The sequence below is a fragment of the Mustela nigripes genome, unplaced genomic scaffold (genome assembly GCF_022355385.1).
Source record: "Mustela nigripes isolate SB6536 unplaced genomic scaffold, MUSNIG.SB6536 HiC_scaffold_75, whole genome shotgun sequence".
NCBI classification, from domain to species: Eukaryota; Metazoa; Chordata; class Mammalia; order Carnivora; family Mustelidae; genus Mustela; species Mustela nigripes.
The window spans coordinates 4,025,917-4,046,872 of record NW_026739490.1 but is presented as its reverse complement, the minus strand read 5'-3'; the positions used below and the strand labels follow the sequence as shown (position 1 = coordinate 4,046,872).

The window sequence follows — 20,956 nt, the reverse complement described above, 5'->3', positions numbered from 1 at the left end:
AATAACTTTAGCTGACAATGATGTAATACCCTTCTTGAAAAAATGCCCTGAAATCTGTGAATGTAGATTAAATCTTGGGAACAGAAAATGACGTAAGTGTACCTAGACCAGGTACTAATACGTTAGAAAAATAAATGACAATTTTCTTCTCTAGTGTAAAACATTTCATCAGCAGGAAGGATTGAAGACTTTATAAAGGTGTTTACTGATAAGTAACTAACACGCAGAAGGTTAAAATATTAAGCAACCTTAATTTTAGAAACTTTGCTAATTATTGGGGTGCTTGGCTGGCTCAGTTAGAGGAGTGTGCAGCTCTTGATCTTGGGTTCGTGAGTTTGAGCCCCACACTGGGTGTAGAGATTGCTTAAATAAGCAAACTTAAAAAAAAAAAAAAAGAAAGAAAATTTGCTCATTATCACACTTACATAATTTTTTAACATAAGGGCAAAGAACTGATTTACAATTGATTGTTTAACATAGTCTGAAGTAACAAAGAATGAAAATTGATTACCTAATCAAGTAGCAACAGAAGAGTAAACTGAGGATGAAGACAAATATAGCAGTGCCAAAAACCACAATATATATGTTGAGAGGCAGATTCTGGAATCCAATATTAGGCATCCTGAAGTTGTAATGTGGGAAATCCGAGCTCATGGATGAACTGTAGGGGTAGAAAAGAATGGAAAAAAATTAGGGTATAAGACTAAGAATCAAGATAGCATTATCTTTGTATGTATACAAGGCAATGATATTAAGACTTGACACCATCTGAAACAAATATGATAGTTAATATTCTTGCCATTCATCTAATTTTCATGCCAAAAATATTTTCTGAGTACTTATTATGTACCTGGCACTATTCTATAAGCTTGAGATCCTACCTAAAAAACTTTTACAGGTTATATTCATTCATTAAAAGGTATTTTCACTGGGACACCTGAGTGGTTCAGTCTGTTAAGTGTTTGCCTTTGGCTCTGGTCATGGGATTGAGTCTGGCACTGCTGAGCAAGGAGCCTGCTTCTACCTCTGCCTGCCACTCCCCCTTCTTGTGCTCTCTGACAAATAAATAAACAACTTCTCAAAGAAAAAAAAAAGTATTTTGCTGAAGTAATGCCAGGAATTAATAAACATATGAAAAAGTTCAAACTCAAACTGCTCAGGCTCTCAGCTCAGCTGGAAGTCTGCTTCTCCATCTTACTCTTCCTCTGTGCTCTCTCTCACATAAATAAATAAACTCTTAAAAAAAATAGCAGCATTAATAATAGTAAAATATTGGAAATAACAAATCTCATAAGGAGGCAGTGATTAAATATGTTTAATCATGTTACAGTATTATGAGATCATGAAAATCTGTTTTAGTAAATTTTAATGTCAAGGGCAATATAAAGATATATGGGAGAGGAGCCCAGGTGGCTCAATGGGTTAAATGCCTGGCTTTTGATTGTGGCTCAGGTTGTAATACCAGTGTCATGGGATTGAGCCCTGTATTGGGCTCTACGGGAGCGGGGGGATGATGAGGGGGGAATCTGCTGGAGATTCTCTCCCCCACCCCTCCCTGCTCACATATGCACTCTCTCCCAAATAAATCTTAAAAAAAAAAAAAGATTTATTTATTAATTTGTCAGAGAGAGAGAGAGAACAAGCAGGGGGAAGCAGGCTCCCTGCTGAGCAAGGAGCCTGATGTGGAACTTGATCCCAGGGTCCTGGGATCATGACCTGAGCTAAACGCAGATGCTTAACCAACTGAGCCACCCAGGTATCCCTAAATAAACACATATTTTTCTTTTAAGATTTTATTTATTTATTTATTTATTTATTTGACAGACAGATCACAAGTAGGCAGAGAGGCAGGGAAGCAGGCTCCCTGCTGAGCAGAGAGCCCAACTCAGGACTCGATCCCAGGACCCTGGGATCATGACCTGAGCTAAAGGCAGAGGCTTTAACCTACTGAGCCACCAGGTGCCCCAAATAAACACAGCTTGGAAAAAAAAAATACATGGGAAAAATTTAAGCAGGTTATAGATTATATATAAAATATCCCAATTCACCTCTGCCTTCGGCTCAGGTCATGATCTCAGGGTCCTAGGATCGAGCCCCACATCCGTGCTCTCTGCCGCAGGGAGCCTGCTTCCCCCCCTCTCTCTGCCTGCCTCTCTGCCTACTTGTAATCTGTCAAATAAATAAATAAAATAAAATAAACAAAACAAAACAAAAATCCCAATTTTGGAAAAGGTTGAAAGAAATGTGTACATACTGGTGTATATGTGTGTATAGCAGAAAAAAGCCTGAGAGCCAACATGTCAACATGTTAACAGTGGCTTGTGGTTTACTAGTCATTTTGATTTTCTTCTTTTTTTAACTTCCTTTATTAGGTTAGGCCCTGTTCTAAGCATCTTACTGGCTTTATTTTATCTTCACATAATACCTCTATAGATATATACCTACAGATAAGTAGTATCTCCCATTTTATAGATAAGGACACCAAAGCTTAGAGAGTTTTGATCACATAGTCATGAGTGACCAAGTATGTATGGCAGCCAAGCCTTCTCCAACTCCAAAGCCAGTGAACCCATAGCCTATATGCTCTATGGTCTCTCTTGTATTGATTTTATAATCAGAAAACAGCAAATATTGTCCACACATTTAAAAAGGGGCTACTTCTGTCAATTTGGTAATACTTAATGGATCACCACACAGTTCAAATTCCATGAGTGGAGGCTGACCTCTCCATTGGATGATGAGTTTTAGTGATAAAGTGGCTCATCACACCTTTTCACTAGAACTTTTCTCCTCATTGTGATTCATTACAAAAGAAAGAGCAACTGCCAGGCCTGATTATCAAGATTACATACTGATAACTGAATTATAACAGTGACTACTGCCAAAATCGAAACAAAACAAAGACCTACCAAACACTGCTATCTTTTATATAATGTAAATTTAAAAAGTGTTTACAGATTTTTTATGTCTTTTTTGGTTCCTAGAAGAATATACTTATAGATACTACTGAGATACTAACTGGCTATATGCAATATCTAATGAGTTATTACTTTAAAAAAATTTATTTTGAGAGAGTGCATATGCACACAGGCGTGGGGAGGGGCAGAAGGAGAGGGAGCAGACTCCCCACTGAGCATGGAGCTCAAGGCAAGGCTTGGTCCCATGACCCTGAGACCATGACCTGAGCTGAAGTCAAGAGTCGGCACTCAACAGACTAAGCCACCCAGGTGCCCCACAACTTATTACTTTTATTTATTACTTACTAATTTCCAGCTTCTAATAACTTATACCAGGAAGTCAACAGCTGCAAAGGACAACTTCATCCCAAGGAAACTCTTCTCTGAGAACGTCCATGCAAAAATAATGGGTAATATTTAATTTTGAACTTTTAGCAATTTTTTGCAAGTTGCTTTTTTACTCAGATACATAATTTTCCTTTTCCTACACTCAGATCATCTTGGAAGGGAAGGAAAGAGTTAAGGAGTATTTTATTGAATATATCTAGCACATACATTAGAGTGTTGTAAGAAAATTATAGCTGCACTAAACTTAACTCTTAATCTCCACATCATTGAGAGGCCTCACTTGATGACCCTTGTTATAGTCAAGACTTGGATGGCAGTCCTTCAGTCCCTTAGAAATATCCCTCACCAGACAAACAAGGCTTGGTAAAAGAACTCTCACCTTAGGAAATAAGAGATTAAACACCCATGCTGGAAGGTTTAATAGAGAGGAAACAGGGAAACAGAAAGTGTGTATTGTAGAAAAAGGAACAGGTTTGCAGTCAGCAACTCTGGATGTTGTTCCCAGGATATTACTAACTAGATATCAGTATTAGGTCCATCTATATCTTCATTTTCTCATCTTTCAAGTGGAAAAATGCCTATTCTATCAACTTCAAGGGATTCCTGGAAGGATAAAATAAGACCACAGATACTGAAGTATCTGAAAGAGTTAGTACAAAATACTAAGGTTTTAGTGCATTTGTGTGTGTGAGAGCACATTTTGGCAGGGATAACAAGGAGGGGTGACTTTAAGTAAAAGAACATAAGGGGCACGTGGGGCACGTGGGTGCTCAGTGGGTTAAGCCTCTGCCTTTGGCTCAGATCATGATCTCAGGGTCCTGGGATCGAGCCTCGCATCAGGCTCTCTGCTCAGTGGGGAGCCTGCCTCTCCCTCTCTCTCCCTGCCTCTCTGCCTACTTGTGATCTCTGTCAAATAAATAAATAAAATCTTAAAAAAAAAATTAAAGAACATAAAAGAAGCCTTGACCAAGATCAAGTCTCTGGGAAGGATTTCACCAAACCAAGAGCTCCTTTCTCAGGGAGCTCCTCTGCACATGCTGCCAAGCTTTGTGTCAAGTGGCCTGCCAGCCTGGTCCCCAGAGGCAGGAACTGGAAACTTACTCTGGCTAAAGGCAGCCATCAATATAGGCCAGCAGGGAGTGTGTCAATGGTGTGAGAATGTTGCTCTGCAGGAGTCCTTGCACTGGGTGGCATCACCAACAAACCTGAGGAATTCTGAACAGGTACATAGACATGTAGAGTATGAAAGGTAGCACTGTCATTAGAAGAGGGAACAGATGTCTATCTCAGTGTTCCTGAGACCTGGCTGCTGAGATTTGTCTAAGTTTTCCCTTCTTAGCAGTGCCTTACAACCTATTACCAGAGGGGTGGGGTTGGTAGAGGATAGCTGATGCAGAATACATTTTAGGAATTTTCTCCCATTCTTTTGATAATTTAATTGCTTAGCTACAATTGAAATTTTGGCCCAATAGTCTAAATAGATGGTGTCTTGTTTCAAGATGTTAATCCTAGTCTAGTGACACTTCAGTTTTATAGTATTTTCATCATAATATCTTTTCAGCATGAGCGTTAATCTTTTAAAATAAGGTCATTTTTTAAAAAAGAGAAACACATCTGAGTCTGGGTGACTCAGTTGGTGAAGCAGCGGACTCTTGATTTTGGCTCAGGTCATGATCTTAGGGTTGGGGAGATCAAGTCCCATGTAAGGCTCTGCAAGCAGCAGGGAGTCTGCTTAAGATTCTCTCCCTCTCCCCCTGCCCCTCTGCCTCACCTGTGTGCTCTCTAAAATAAATGAATAAATCTTTAAAGAGAAACAGAACTGCTGGATCTTGGCATTTCTGATTTCATTTGCATAAAAGCCTTTCCCTCCTTATGAAATTCATTGCTCCTGATATCTCTAGTCTCGGTCTCAATTTCAAATAATCTAATCAGGTTATTTAAAAAGAGAAAAGAGGGGCACCTGGGCGGCTCATTTGGTTAAGTATTGGCCTCTGGCTCAGGTCATGACCCCAGGGTCCTGGGATTGAACCCTGCATTGGGTTTCCTTTTCAGCAGGGAGCCTGCTTCTCCCTGTCCTGCTCCCCCTACCAGTGCATGTACTCCCTCTCTGTCGAACAAATAAAATCTTTTTTAAAAAATTAAAAATTAAAAAAGAAAAGAAGGGGCGCCTGGGTGGCTCTGTGCTTAAGCCTCTGCCTTCGGCTCAGGTCATGATCCCAGGGTCCTGGGATCGAGCCCCACATCCCACTCTTTGCTCAGCAGGGAGCCTGCTCCCTCCTCCCTCTCTCTCTCTGCCTAACTCTCTGCCTACTTGTGATCTTGGTCTGTCAAATAAATAAAAAAATTAAAAAAAGAAAAGAAAGAGGCGGGAAGATCTGAGTATTTTATACACAGTGGGATTTCTCACCAATATACAAAAGGGACAGAGTACAAGATTTGGCTGCATAGATGACCTGAACTTAACACAATGCACCACACAGCCAGAAAGGTTATAACAACAGTGTTTCTTCAAGTGTGTTTGGTAGCCACATTCTTCCCAGGCCAGTTCCTGTTCCCTAGATAATACCACATCACCTTCCCAGAAGTTAGTATTCTATTTTTGCTTTAAAAATGCTCAGAAAAAATGGGATGGTGGTTCCTCATGAAGTTAAAAATAGAGCTACCCTATGACCCAGCAATTGTACTACTAGGTATTTACCTCAAAGATTCTGAAGGAGCACCAGTACCCCAATGTTCATAGCAGAAATGTCCATAATAGCCAAACTGTGGAAAGAGCTGAGATGTCCATCAGCAGATGAATGGATAAAGAAGATATGGTGTATACATATATACAATGGAATATAACTCAGCCATCAGAAAGGATGAATACTTACCATCTACACCAATGTGGATAGAACTGGAGGGTGTTTTGCTGAGCAAAATAAGCCAATCAGAGAAAGACAACTATCATATGGTTTCACTCATGTGTTACATGAGAGACACCACAGAGGATCATAGGGGAAGGGAGGGAAACTGAATGGGAAGTCATCAGAGAGGGAAAAGAACCACAAGACACTCTTAACTATAGGAAACAAACTAGGGTTGTTGGAGGGGAGGTAGGTAGGGGGATGGGGTAATTGGGTGATGGGCATTAAGGAGGGCATGTGATGTGATGAGCATTGGGTATTATATGCAACTGATGAATTACTGAACACTACATATGAAACTAATAATGTACTATATGTAGGCTAATTGAATTTAAATTTTTAAAAATGCTCAGAAAAAGAGACACCAATAATTTGACTGCTGTATTTTACAATTTATGGTTCACAAACCATTAAAAAAACCTCCACAAACTTTTTTTGTCTTATAGCACAGAAGTCCAAGAAAAACTTAAAAATTATTTTAGACTTTTAAAATCTTTTTTTTAATGAGACATAATTCACTTTAAAAAATGCACTCATATTGTGTGTACAGGTCAAAGAGTTGGACAAATGAATACACCCATGTTACCACAACCCTAATCAAGACACAGAACATTTCCATTTACCCAGAAAGTTCCCTTGTACCCTTGTGCAGTTAACCACCACTCCCAACTACCGATCTGATTGCTATCATTACAGATTAATTTTCCTTATTCTAGAATTTCATAGTTAAATGGAATCACACAGTATGTACTCCTTTATATTCAGCTTCTAGTCACTCAGTAGGTCCTTGAAAGACTCTTTTTTTTTAAAAAAAAGATTTATTTTGGAGAGAATGAGCACAAGTTGGAGAAGGGGAAAAGGAAGTGAGAGAAGCTTGAACAGACTCCATGTCGAGCGTGGAGCCTGACATGGGGCCTAACCTCACAACCCTGGGATCACGACTTGAGCTGAAACCAAGAGTCAGATGTTCAACAGACTGAGCCACCCAAGTGCCCCTGAAAGACTAGTAACAAACAGTTACAAAAAATACTTCACATTATATTCCTAGTTTGCTCTACTTATATTATCTACAATTATAGTCTCTTTTTAAAAATTTTTTTAAAAGATTTTATTTATTTATTTGACAGACAGAGATCACAGGTAGGCAGAGAGAGAGAAGAAGGGAAGCAGGCATCCTGCTGAGCAGAGAGCCTAATGCAGGTCTCGATCCTAGGACCCTGGGATCATTACCCAAGGCGAAGGCAGAGGCTTTAATCAACTGAGCCACCCAGGCACCCCATACAATTATAGTGTCTTAAAGCTGAACTTTGTCTTTGAATATATCAATTTTATGATTAACCCCTTGATATTTCTTTCTATAGAACTCCTGGTTATCCCTTTAAGTTGTAATTGATTTCATGGAAGAAATTTTTATCACATCCTTTATACAGGTGTTCCTTTCCATTTTTTAAGTCTTCAGTGGAGCACATTCCTTCCACCTATTATTTTTTAAGTCTTCAGCAGAAGAAACATAAAATGTGATCCATTTATCATGTTTTTGTCCTAATCAAATTCTATGAGAAAATAAGAACTCTGAGGTGCTCAGGAATGAAACAGTGAAGCCCCTTTTATGGTGAGGCATCTGCTGATACGGGAAAGTCTCCAGGGGCTAGGAGAAAAGAAGTCCTACTCAGAATCCAGCCCAGGTGGGCTCCTTCATTAAGCCAGGAGGGAATACAAAGGAAGTGGACATGCGTAGAATTCTTTATTTCACTGCTGTTGTTCTTTGATTATTTTCACCTTTTATTTCCATAGAACCATTAAAAAAAAAAACAAACCACCTTTGCATCTATAGACCTATACATCTGTTGGTGGGAAAGAGTACGACTAATGAACACATAACATGATCAACACCTGGGACTGCTTAAACAGAATTTTTTTTTTCATTTATTTTGCTGTTTTATTTCATTCCCTATTTAAAAAGTATATTTTCTTCTCAAATACATTCTGAGAATTCTCATCAACTCATTCTCCAACTAGGAAATCAATCTGAGGATTAAGAAAACAATCTGCACAATTGGAGAGAGAGTATGGCAGATGTGAGATTCAGAGCTGTGAACTGGGGGACAGAAAAGCTGCAGTGCCATGAAATGGAGGGAGTCCTTTTTGCAGAGAAAAGTCAGGGAAAAAGAGCAGGAAAGAGAGCAGCGCATAGGGTTCGTACAATACACTGTGATGAGGGGATCCCTTGGGTCATACTGGGAGAGATTACTCCCCTTCTTCGAGTACATTTGGAAGAGGGTATTTGCCTCTCCAAGGACAAAAGGACTGCTGGGAGCCACTGAGTGACTGTTCAACAGCATAAAACAGGCGCAGGCAGAGGGCAGACAACCTGCTTGCAGTTTTTCCTCTGTGTGTCAAAACAGACTCCAGCCACCAAGTGCAGCCTTGCGAGTGCTTTTCTGGGACACAACAGTGCCTGGTACACAGCAAAGCCCTCCTGGGGTGGGGGGGGGGGGAGAGATGGAATCCATGCTTTGCTGGGCCCTTTAGGATTTGGAGGTTTTCTTTTTTCTTCTTTCGTTCTTCCTTCCTTTCTTTTCTTTCCTTCCCTCCTTTCCTTTCCTTCTTTTCCTTCCTTCCTCCTCCCTCCCTTTCTTGTCTTTTCTTCTTCCTCCTCTTCCTCTTTTTCATCTTCCTCTTCTTCTTTTTAATGTAGCCTGCAGCCCAAGGTGGGGCTTGAACTCATGACCCCGAAATCAAGATCTGAACCAAGATTAAGAGTCAGACACTTAAATGACTGAGCCACCCAGGTGCTCCAGATTTGGAGTTTTGAATCCCAGCCACTGGCCAGAGATAAAACAGAACTGTGGTGCTGGGTAGGCCGGTGGCCAGATACAAAGAGGAAGGGCAGGGATCTGACAAAAGCCTGGGACACAGGAGAGGAGACTGCTTTTCTGTGAGGGCCTCCTGAATAGTGGGGAGTGGGAATTCCCCTTCACTCTCTGGGAGGAGAGGGAGGGGGTGATGATGTCATCTTCCACCACTCCCCACAGCCCAGCACAGTTAGACTTTAGAGAGAAACAGAGCCTCCAGTGGAGGCTGGAGTTGCTTACAGCAAACTCTGCTCCCTACAGCCCACAGGGGCATCTTTATAAGGACGGGTCTGATTGTGAGCCAGCACAGAGGACCTCTCTCTCAGACCAACACACGCCCCTTGCATGTAGCAGTTCTACCCATCATAGAGTGCTCAAAAGCATCAGCCTCAGTTCTGGTGGAAATAGAACCAAGCTTTTTAAATTTTTTAAAATATTTTTACTTTGGGTCCCCCCCCCCTTCTTTTTCTTTGGCATCAGTCTTATAGGTTTTTGTTCATTTGTTGGATTATTTCCTTTTTTTGGATCAGGTTTTTTTTTCTTCTTCTTCTTTTCTTTTTTCCTTCTTTATTATTCTTTGGAATCAAGCTTATACTTTATTGTTTGTTTGCTGTTTTGCTCCTTTTCCTATGCTTGGATTAGGGCTTTTTTCCTTTTTCAGGCTTATATTAATAAACAAATCAAAGTACATCTAGTTAAAGGTCCAAATACCCCTACCCCACCACCCTGCCCCCAGCAAGCAAGGAGACTGCTGAGATAAAAGACCTAAAAAGTATTCAGGGCAAAATGAAAAATGCTATAACTGAGATGCAAAACCGACTGAATGTAATCACAACAAGGATGAAAGAAGGAGAGGACTGAATAGGTGATATAGAAGATAAAATTATATAGAAAATAACAAAGCTGAAAAGAGGGAAAGAAAATTATGAGATCACAAATGTAGACTCTGTGAACTCAACAATTCTGCAAAGCATAATAAAACCTGTATTACAGGAGTCCCAGAAAAGAGAGCAGGAAAGGGGGCAGGTTTATTTGAACAAATATTAGCTGAGAACCTCCCTAATCTAGGGAAGGACACAGGCATTCAAGTCCAAGAGGCACAGAGAACTCTTGAAATCAATAAAAACAGGTCAACTCCAAGACATATCATAGTGAAACTTGCAAAATACAAAGTTAAAGAGAATTCTGATAGCAGCTAGAGACAAATATCCTTAACCTACAAGGGTAGACACATAAGGTTGGCAGCAGACATGTCCACAGAAACTTGACAGGACAGAAAGCGGTGACATGATATATTCAATGTGCTAAATGCTAAATGGGAAAAATATGCAGTCAAGAATACTTTATTTGGCAAGGCTGTCATTCAGAATAGGAGGAGAGATAAAGAGTTTCCAGGACAAGCAAAAACTAAAGGAGTTTGTGACCACTAAACCAGTCCTGCAAGAAGTATTAATGGGGAAATCTTTGGGGAAAAAAAGACCAAAAGCAACAAAGACTACAAAGGAACAGAGAACATCACCAGAAACACCAACTTTACAGGTAACACTATGGCCCTAAAATCCTATCTTTCAATTATCGCTCTGAATGTAAATGGAGTCAGTGCTCCAGTCAAAAGACACAGTGTAACAGAATGGAAAAGAACACAAGACCCATCAATATGCTGCTCACAAGGGACTCAATTTAGACCCAAAGACATCTGCACATTGGAAGTGAGGGGGGTGGAGAACCATCTATCATGCTAATGAATGACAAAAGAAAGCCAGAATACCATACTTATATATCAGGCAAACTAGACTGTAAAACAGTAACTGTAACAAGAAATGAAGAAGGGTACTATAATCAAGGGGTCTATCCAACAAGAAAATCTAACAATTATATATATTTAGCTGCTCCCATATTAGGGGCATAAATATTTATATCAATTAAAAACAAACATAAACTCATTGATAATAATACAGTAATAGTAGGGGTCTTTTAACATTCCACTTACAGCAATGGACAGATCATCTAAGCAGAAAATCACTAAGAAATAATGGCTTTGAATGATACACTAGATCAGATAGATTTAACAGATATATTCAGAACATTTCATCCTAAAGCAGCAGAATGCACAGTCTCTTTGAGTGAACATGGAACACTCTCCAGAACAGATCACATACTGGGTCATAAATCAGCCTGCAACAAGAACAGAAAGATTGAGAATATACCAAGCATATTTTCAGACCACAACACTAATGAAACTTGAAGTCATCCACAAGAAAAAATTTAGAAAGACCATAAACACAAAGAGGTTAAAGAACATCCTACTAAAGAATGAATGGGTTAACCAGGAATTAAAGAAAAAATAAAAAAATAAATGGAAGCAAATGAAAATGAAAACACGACAGTTCAAGATCTTTGGGATGCAGAAGAGGCAATTATAAGAGGAAAAGATACCAATACAGGCCTTCATCATGAAGCAAGAAAATTCTCAAATACACAACGTAACCTTACATGGACTGGAGCTAGGTAAGGAACAGCAAATAAAGCCTACAGCCAGCAGAAGAAGGGAAATAATAGAGATTAGAGCAGAAATAAACAACATAGGAACAAACAAACAAAAAAACCCAGTAGAACAGATCAGTGATACTAGGAGCTGGCTCTCTGAAAGAATTAATAAAACTGATAACCCCCCAGCCAGACTTACAGAAAAAAAAGGGCCCAAGTAAATAAAATCATGAATGAAAGAGGAGAGATCACAACCAACACCACAGAAATACAAATAATCATAACAATATTATTAGCAATTATATGCCAACAAATTGGGCAATCTGGATGAAATGGAGAAATTCCTAGAAACATACAAACTACCGAAACTGAAACAGAAAGAAAAAGAAAATTTGAACAGACGTAATCAGCAAAGAAATTGAGTCAGTAATCAAAAATCTCCCAAGTAACAAAAGTCCACGGTCTGGTGGTTTTCCAGGAGAATTCTACCAGCTATTTAATGAACAGTTAATACCTATCCTTCTCAAATTGTCCCAAAAAAATAGAAAGGGAAGGAAAAGTTCCATACTCATTCTATGAGGCCAGCATTACCTTGATTCCAAAACCAGACAAAGACCCTACCAAAAAGGAGATTTATAGGCCAATATCCTGAGGAACATGGATGCAAAAATTCTCAACAAGATTCTAGCAAATCAAATCCAACAATACATTAAAAGAATTATTCATTATGATCCAATGGGATTTAACACTGGGCTGCAGAGCTGGTTCAATAGTCCCAAATCAATCAATGTGATATACAACATTAATAAAAGAAAGGATAAGAACCATATGATTGTCTCAATAGATGCAGAAAAAGCATTTGACAAATACAGCACCCATGTGTGATAAAAACCCTCAAGAAAGGAGGGATAGATGGAACATAGTTTAACATCTTAATGGCCATATGTGAAAGACCCACAGCTCATACTATCCTCAATTGGGAAAAACTGAGAGCTTTTCTCTATGCTCAGGAACAAGACAAGGATGTCCACTCTCACCATTATTACTTAACACAGTACCAAAAGTCTTAGCCTTAGCAATCAGACAACAAAAAGAAAGAAAAAGCATCCAAATTGGCAAGGAAGAAGTTTTTTTTTTTATTTTTTTATTTTTTTATTTTTTTTTTTAAAGATTTTATTTATTTATTTGACAGAGAGAAATCACAAGTAGATGGAGAGGCAGGCAGAGAGAGAGAGAAGGAAGCAGGCTCCCTGCCGAGCAGAGAGCCCGATGCGGGACTCGATCCCAGGACCCTGAGATCATGACCTGAGCCGAAGGCAGCGGCTTAACCCACTGAGCCAGCCAGGCGCCCGGCAAGGAAGAAGTTTAACTTTCACTATTTTAGACAACATGATACTTTACGTAGAACACCCAAAAGGGGTGCCTGGGTGTCTCAGTTGGTTAAGCATCTGCCTTTGGCTCAGGTCATGATCCCAGGGTCCTGGAATTGAGTCCCTTGTTGGGTTCCTTGCTCAGCGGGGAGTCTGCCTCTCCCTTTCTATCTGCCTTTTCCTCTCCATCTGCCTTTCCCCCAGCTCATACTCTCTCTCTCAAATAAATAAAACCAGAAAGGAAGAAAGAAAGAAAGCCAGCCAGAAAGATTCCACCAAAAATTTGCTAGAACTAATTCATGAATTCAGCAAAGGCACAGGATATAAAATCAACATACAGACATCTGTTGCATTTCTTACACCAATCATGAAGTAGCAAAAAAGAAATCAAGGAATTAACCACATTTACAATTGCACCAAAAACCATAAGATACCTAGGAATAAACCCAGTCAAAGTGATAAAAGATCTGTACTCTGAAAACTATAGAACATTTATGAAAGAAATGAAAGAGGACAAAAAGAAATGGAAAAACATGCCATGCTCATAGATTGGAAGAACAAATATTAAAATGTCTATACTACCCAAAGCAATCTAGACATTCAATGCAATCCCTATCAAAATACCACCAGAAATGTGCTCGCTTCGGCAGCACATATACTAAAATACCACCAGCATTTTTCACAGAGCTAGAACAAACAATCCTAAAATTTGTATGGAACCATAAAAGACTGAATAGCCAAGGCAATCCTGAAAAAGAAAATCAAAGAGGGAGGCATCATGATTCCTGATTTCAAGCTGATTACAAAGCTGTACTCATCAAAATGGTTTGGTTCTAGCACAAAAACTGACACATAGATCAATGGAACAGAACAGAGAACCCAGAAATGGACCCAGAATTATATGGTCAACTAATCTTTGACAAAGCAGAAAAAAATGATGGAAAAAAGTCTCTTCAACAAATGGTGTTGGGAAAACTGGACAGTGACATGCAGAAGAATGAAACTGGACCACTTTCTTACACTAGACACAAAAATAAATTCAAAATGGATTTTGAATGTAATACAGGAAACCATCAAAATCCTAGAGAAGAAAACAGGAAGCAACCTCCTTGACCTTGGCCCCAGCAACTTCCTACTAGACACATCTCCCAAGGCAAGGGAAATGAAAGCAAACATGAACTATTGGGACTTCATCAAGATAAGCTTCTGCATAGTGAAGGAAACAATCAATAGAACTAAAGGCAGGCTACAGAATGGCAGAAGAGATTTGTAAATAACATATCTGATAAAGGATTAGTATCCAAAACCTGTAAAGAACTCATCAAACTCAACACCGAAGACACAAATAATCCAGTTAAGAAATGGGCAGAAAACATGACTAGACAATTCTCTCTTTTTTTTTTTTGGATAGACACTTTTCCAGAGAAGACATTCAGATGGCTAACAGACACATGAAAAGATGCTGAACACCACTCACCATCAGGGAAATACAAATCAAAACCATGATGAGATACCACCTCACACCTGTCAGAACAGCTAAAATAAACAACATAGGAAACAACAGATATTGGCAAGGATGCAGAGAAAGGGGAGCCCTTTTGCACTGTTAGTGGGAAGGCAACTACTGGGGCAGCCACTCTGGAAAACCGTATGGAGCTTCCTCAGAAAGTTAAAAATAGAACTATCCTATGACCTAGCAATTGCACTACAAGGCATTTATCCAAAGGATACAAAAATACAGATTGAAGGGGTAGATGCACCCCAATGTTTACAACAGCATTATCAACAATAACCAGATTAGAGCCCAGATGTCCATCGACTGATGAATGGATAAAGAAGAGTGGTATACATACAAAGTGGAATATTACTTGGAAATCAGAAAGAATGAAATCTTGTCATTTGCAATGATGTGAATGGAACTGAGTGTATTATACTAAGTGAAATAAGTCAGAGAAAGACAAATATATGATTTCACTCATATGTGGAATTTAAAAAACAAAACAGATGGGCATGAGGAAGGGAAGGAAACAAGATTAAAAAGAGGGAGGCTTTTAAAAAAATATTTATTTATTTATATCAAAGAAAGGGGGCAGCAAGGGGTAGAGGGAGAGGGAAAGAGAGACTCTTTAGTAAACTCCCCACCCAGCATGGAGCCTGACATGGGGCTCAATCCCATGACCTGAAACCATGACCTGAGATCAAGAGTCGGATTCTCAACAAGTTGAACCACCCAGGCACCCCAAGAGACTCAAATACAGAGAACAGACTGAGGGTTGCTAGAGGGGAGGTTGGTGGGGGATGGACTAAATGCATTATGGGCATTAAGGAGGACACTCGCTGGGGTGAGCACTGGGTGCTATGAGTATGTGATGAATCACTAAATTCTTCTGAAACCAATACTACACTATATGTTGACTAATTGGAATTAAAAAAAAAAAAAAAAAAGACCAAACCACCAAACTCTAGCCTAATTCAACAAAGAACTGAGTGCCAGGTCTGTGGTAAAGAAAGGAGGTAAGAAAAACGTGTTCAAAGATCTGACATGACAATGTCGTTCACTTCAGAATTCTGCCTAAGTTTGGAATTTTCCCAGAAAACAAGAGAAAATTATTTTCTTCCATTTCCATTTCTATCTTCTGCATGGCCCTTTAAAAAAGTCTAGCTATGGAGGGTGCCTGGGTGGCTTAGTGGGTTAAAGCCTCTGCCTTGGGCTTGGGTCTTGATCCCAGGGTCCTGGGATTGGAACTCTCAATGGGCTCTCTGCTCGGCAGGGAGCCTGCTTCCTCCTCTGTCTCTCTGCTTGCCTCTCTGCCTACTTGTGATCTCTGTCAAATAAACAAATGGAGTCTTTAAAAAAAAAAAAAATCTAGCTATGGAATAAGAAGCAGGCTCTTGGGCCTGCTTTTTATTAGGTCCAGGAACTTAACTAACATTTTAAATAGTGAGGGATACATTTTGGGCTTCCAAAAGTAAACTTGGGAAACATAGTTGGAACTGGGGCACATTAACAAATTTGGGGACGTTCTAACGTCCAACTTGTTTCAAAAAGTTACCCTTAATTAGCTCTATTAAAAAGGAAGACAAAATGATTTATCAAATTAAAGCCTTTATTACCAAAGGTTGTAATTAAACAGTTAGCCATGATTTTATTAATGTTTTTCATCACAACTATACTGGAAACTCCCAGATACCAGAATCTGGTGTTTTGATCATTTTGGTATCCCTAGCATCTAGGATGTGCCCAGGATATACTTATTAAATAAAGGATTAAATAATGGTATAAATAAATAACAATAATGATATATGTACGTGTTCAAATGAAAACTCTTGAAAACACATTTCAATGTCTTTCATATCGTACCAAATGCCATTTCAGCATGCGAGAAGCCTTCTTGCAATAATCTAAAAGTTTCAATTTTCAAAATACTCAGTTCCCAATCTTTTTCTCCTTATTAGCTTTGAGATAAAATTATGTACTATACAATTTAAATGCACCTGATTTTAAGTTTACAATAATTTTTAGTAAACAGAATTGTTCAATGAACACGATAACCTGATTTCAAATTATTTTTATCATCCCCAAAGAAAATGTACCCATTAGCTGTCATTCCCTTTTCCCACCCCGAGGGAACTACTAATATACGGTCTCTAAACATTTCCCTTTTCTGAATATTTTATGTCCGTATAATCATATGATTTGTGCTGGCTTCTTTTATTAATGTCTTCCAGGTATAGCGTATATTAGTACTTTGTTCCTGATTTTTACTGACAAATAGCAGGCGCCTGGCTAGCTCAGTCGTAGAGCATGAGACTCTTACTGACAAGTAGTTTTTCATTTTAAGGATAAACTACATTTTCTTTATTCTCTTACCAGTTGATGGACATTTGGAATGTTTCTACTTTCTAGCTATTATGAATAATGCTGTTATGGACATCAATGTGAAAATTTTGTGTGGACATGTTTTCACTTCTCTTGGGTATATTCCTGGGGTGGAATGTTGGGTAATATGATAGCTTTATGTTTAATCTTTGAAGGAATTGCCAGGCTATACAATCCTAGTAGTAATGTATGAGGGTTCAAATTTCTTCACATCCTCTCCAAACTTATCTTTGTGCTTTTAGCCATCCTAGGGGATGTGAAGTGGTATCTCCTAATGGTTTTAATTTGCATTTCCTTAATGATTAGTGATGCTGACCATCTTTCCATGTGCATTTGGCCACTGTATATCATCTTTTATGAACTACCTATTTAAACCCTCTGCCCAATTTTATACTGTTTTTATTATTATTCAGTTGTATGAGTTTTTTATATATTTGGATACAAATGCTTTATCAGATACATGGCCTGTCAAACTTGTCTCCAAGTTATGGGCTTTTCTTTTCCCTTAAATGGTGTCTTCTGAAGCATAAACGGTTTTAATTTTGACGTTTATTTTATCAATTTTGACTTTTATTGCTTACACTTCTGGTGTTTTATCTAAGAAATCTTTGCTTGACTCAGGGTCATAAAGATTTATCTCTACGTTTTCTTTTACAAGTATACAGTTCTAGCTATATAATCTTTTAGCTCTATGATCTATTTTGAATTCATTTTATATATGGCACAAGGCAAAGGTCTAAATTAATCATTTTACATGTCCTAGTTGGATATCTAATTGTCCTAGCACTATTTGTTGAAAAGACAACCCTTGTCCCATTGAATTGCCTTGGGACCTTAATAGAAAATCAGTTGACCATAAATATAAGGATTTACTTCTGGACTCTGAATTATTTCATTGATCTGTATGTCTACCTTTATTCCAGTATCATTACACAGTCTTGATTGATGTAAGTTTTAGAATCAAAAAGTGAAGTCCTCCAACTCTGTTCTTTTTCTTTTTTTTTTTTTTAAATTAAAGATTTTTTTTATTTGACAGAGAGAGATAAAGAGAGCCTAGTAGGGGGAGCAGCAGGCAGACGGAGGGGAAGAAGCACGCTCCCCACTGAGCAGGGAGCTCAGCGTGGGGATGGATCGCAGGACCCTGGGATCATGATCTGTGCTGAAGGAAGATGCTTAACTGACTGAGCCACCCAGGCACCTCTGACTTTGTTCTTTTTCAATATTGTTTTGACTATTTGATTCTCTATTATTTCAAATTTACAATCAGCTTGTGGATTTCTGCAAAAAAGCCAGCTGGGATTTTGAAGGAGATTGCTTTAAATTTATAAATTTGGAAAGAATTGCCATGATGATAATGTCCTCAAATACATGAAGATGGGAATTTCTCTCCATTTATTTAGATTGTCTTTGATTTTTTTAAGCCTTATTTTGTGGTTTTCAGTGTACAAATCTTGCACTCCTTTTGTTAAATTTACTCCCAAGTAATTTATTCTTTTTAATGCCATTGTGATTGGAATTTTTAAATTTGTTGCCGATTGTCCAATCTTTATATATAGAAATATACTAATTTTCTGTATAATGATCTTATATCCTGTGACCTTACTGATCTCACTTTTTAGGGTTCCCCTCACTTTGAGATTCCTTAGTATTCCCTATATCTAGCATCACTTTGTCTGTGAATAAAAGCAGCTTTACATCTTTTTTCTAATCTGACTATATTTCATTTTTTTTTCCTGACTGAATGGACTAGAATCTCCAGTACAATGTTGAAAAGTAGTAGTGAATGCAGATATCCTTTCGTTGTTTCCAGTCTTAGAGGAAAAAAACATTTAGTCTTTCACAATTATGATGTAGCTACAGGAGTTTACGTACAATTTTTCTGTGTAAGTTTCTGCTATTCCTAATTTGTTGAGAGTATTTAATCATAACAGTCTATTAATTGATATATGTACGTGTTCAAATGAGTTTAACCTTGCATTTCTGGTGTAAATCTCAGTCACAATCATTATTATATATTGCTGGAATAAGTTTGGTAATATTTTGTGGAGGATTTTTACAGCTATAGTCATAAAAGATACTGGTTTGTGTTTTCTTTTCTTGTGATGTTTTGTTTGGCTTTGGTATCAGGCTAATACCCAGGATACCAGGGTATTATCATTAGAAAACATATTGGTCTCATAGAATGAGTTGTGAAGTGACCCTCTTCCTCTGTTTTCTGAAAGAATTTGTGAAAAATTGGCATTATTCCTTCTTTAAATGTTTAGTAAAATTCAGTAAGGCCATATGGCCTTTGTGGGAAGGCTTGGTAAGTTTTTCAATTTGTTTACCTGTTACAGGCCTATTCAGGATTTTTTTCTTGAGTCAGTTCAGTAATCTGGGTCTTTCTAAGAATATGTCCATTTCATCTACATTTAAAAATTTATTGACATAGAGTTGCTCATAGTATCCCTTTATAATTCTTTTAATTTTTGTAAGATTGGTATTGTGTGTCCTCTTTTATTCTGGATTTTAAAATTTGTATCTTTCTTTTTACTAGATCAGTCAAGTAGCAAATGATTATTACAAAAGTGATTCCTTTGAATATAACTTTCAAAATTTTAGTTTGTCACAACTTAAGAGTACATACTCTGCATATGCTTAAGCATTTTGAGGTGAAATTTACCGAACATAAAATTAACCATTTTAAAGTGAGTAATTCCATTGGTATTTAGTGCCTTCACAATGGTGTGCAACTATCACCTCTATCTAAGTCTAAAACACTTCATCATTCTAAATTTAAAGACACTCTGTATCTATGAAACATTCCTTACACATCCTAGCCCTAGCAGCTACCAAACTATTTTTTTCCTTCTATGGATTACCTGTTCTGGATATTTCATATACATAGATTCACATGATATATTACTTCTATAATGTATCTGATTTCTTTCTCAGCCTGCTTTTGAGGTTTTATCCATGTTGTAGCATGTATCAGTACTTCATTTCTTTTTATGGTTAAATAATATTCCACTGTACGTATATACCACATTTTTTATTTTCTGCAATTTTTGTTTATAAAGTGGTATTTCACTGAGGTTTTGATTTGCATGTCCCTAATGACTAATGATGTTGAATGTCATTTTGTGTGGTTATTTCATTTATCTATCTTCTTTGGAGAATGTCTGTTTAAGTCCCTTGCCCATTTTTTAAATGGGGCTATCTTTCTTTGCTAAGTTTTAAGAGTTCTTTCTGTATTCTAGATACTAAACCCTCATTAGACACATGATTTACAATTATTTTCTCCCACTGTGTAGTTTCCTTTTACTTTCTTGATAATGTCCTTCAAAGTACAAAAAAAATTAAATTTTGATGAAGTCAAATTTATCTTGTAAGCTTTTTTTTTTTTGGTGGTTCATGCTTTTGGTGTCATACCTTGTAATCTATTGCTAAATCCAAGGTCATGTAGATTTACCTCTATGTTTCCTTCTAAGATTTTCTAGTTTCAGTTCTTAATTTTAGGTCATTGGTCCATTTTGAGTTAATTTTTTGTGTAAGATATGTGAAAGGGGTCTAACTTTATTCTTTTGCATGTGAATACCCAGTTGTCCTAGCATCACTTGTAAGACTATTATTTACTTATTGAATGATCTTCACACTCTTGTCAAAAACTAATTGGCCATAGATGCTTGGGGTTATTTGTGGACTCTCAAATTTATTCCAATGGTCTGTGCCAATACCACATTGTTTTGATTACTATAGCTTTGTAGTAAGTTTTGAACTGTGTAGGTTTGAAGTGTAGGTCTTCCAACTCTGTTCTTTTTCAAAACCGTTTTGGCTTTTTGGGGCCCTTTATAATTCCACAAGAATTTGAGAACTGGCTTTTCCATTTTTGCAAAAAATAAATTGAAATTTTGATAGAGATTACACTGACTCTATAGATTACTTTGGGTAATCCCCCATTATTTTGGTTTGTGCTAATTCTCAGGTGGACTTGCCCTATTGGAGACACACCTATTGGGTACGGGGTGGGGGTGGGGCTTGGTGTAAGTGGTGCTGGTCTCCACTTGGTGCTGCTGTGTAGCTCAGTGAGGTTAGTCCTTGCTGATGGATGGGTTCAGGCTGCAAAATGGTGTTGTCACCCCACTCTCTCATTCCAGAGCTGAGAGTTTCTGCC

At 38.0% G+C, this 20,956-nt stretch overlaps 1 protein-coding gene across 1 annotated transcript in view; it reads right to left on the bottom strand.

The window, feature by feature from the left end:
• The window catches only part of LOC132008180 (RING finger protein 24), a 104,626-nt gene that overhangs the window by 39,960 nt on the left and 43,710 nt on the right, over nucleotides 1–20,956 (bottom strand). The window contains exon 2 of the mRNA XM_059386603.1: nucleotides 512–661. Within this exon, the coding sequence (XP_059242586.1) occupies nucleotides 512–654 (143 nt within the window). The 5' untranslated portion in view covers nucleotides 655–661. The remainder of the gene's footprint in view (nucleotides 1–511; nucleotides 662–20,956) is intronic.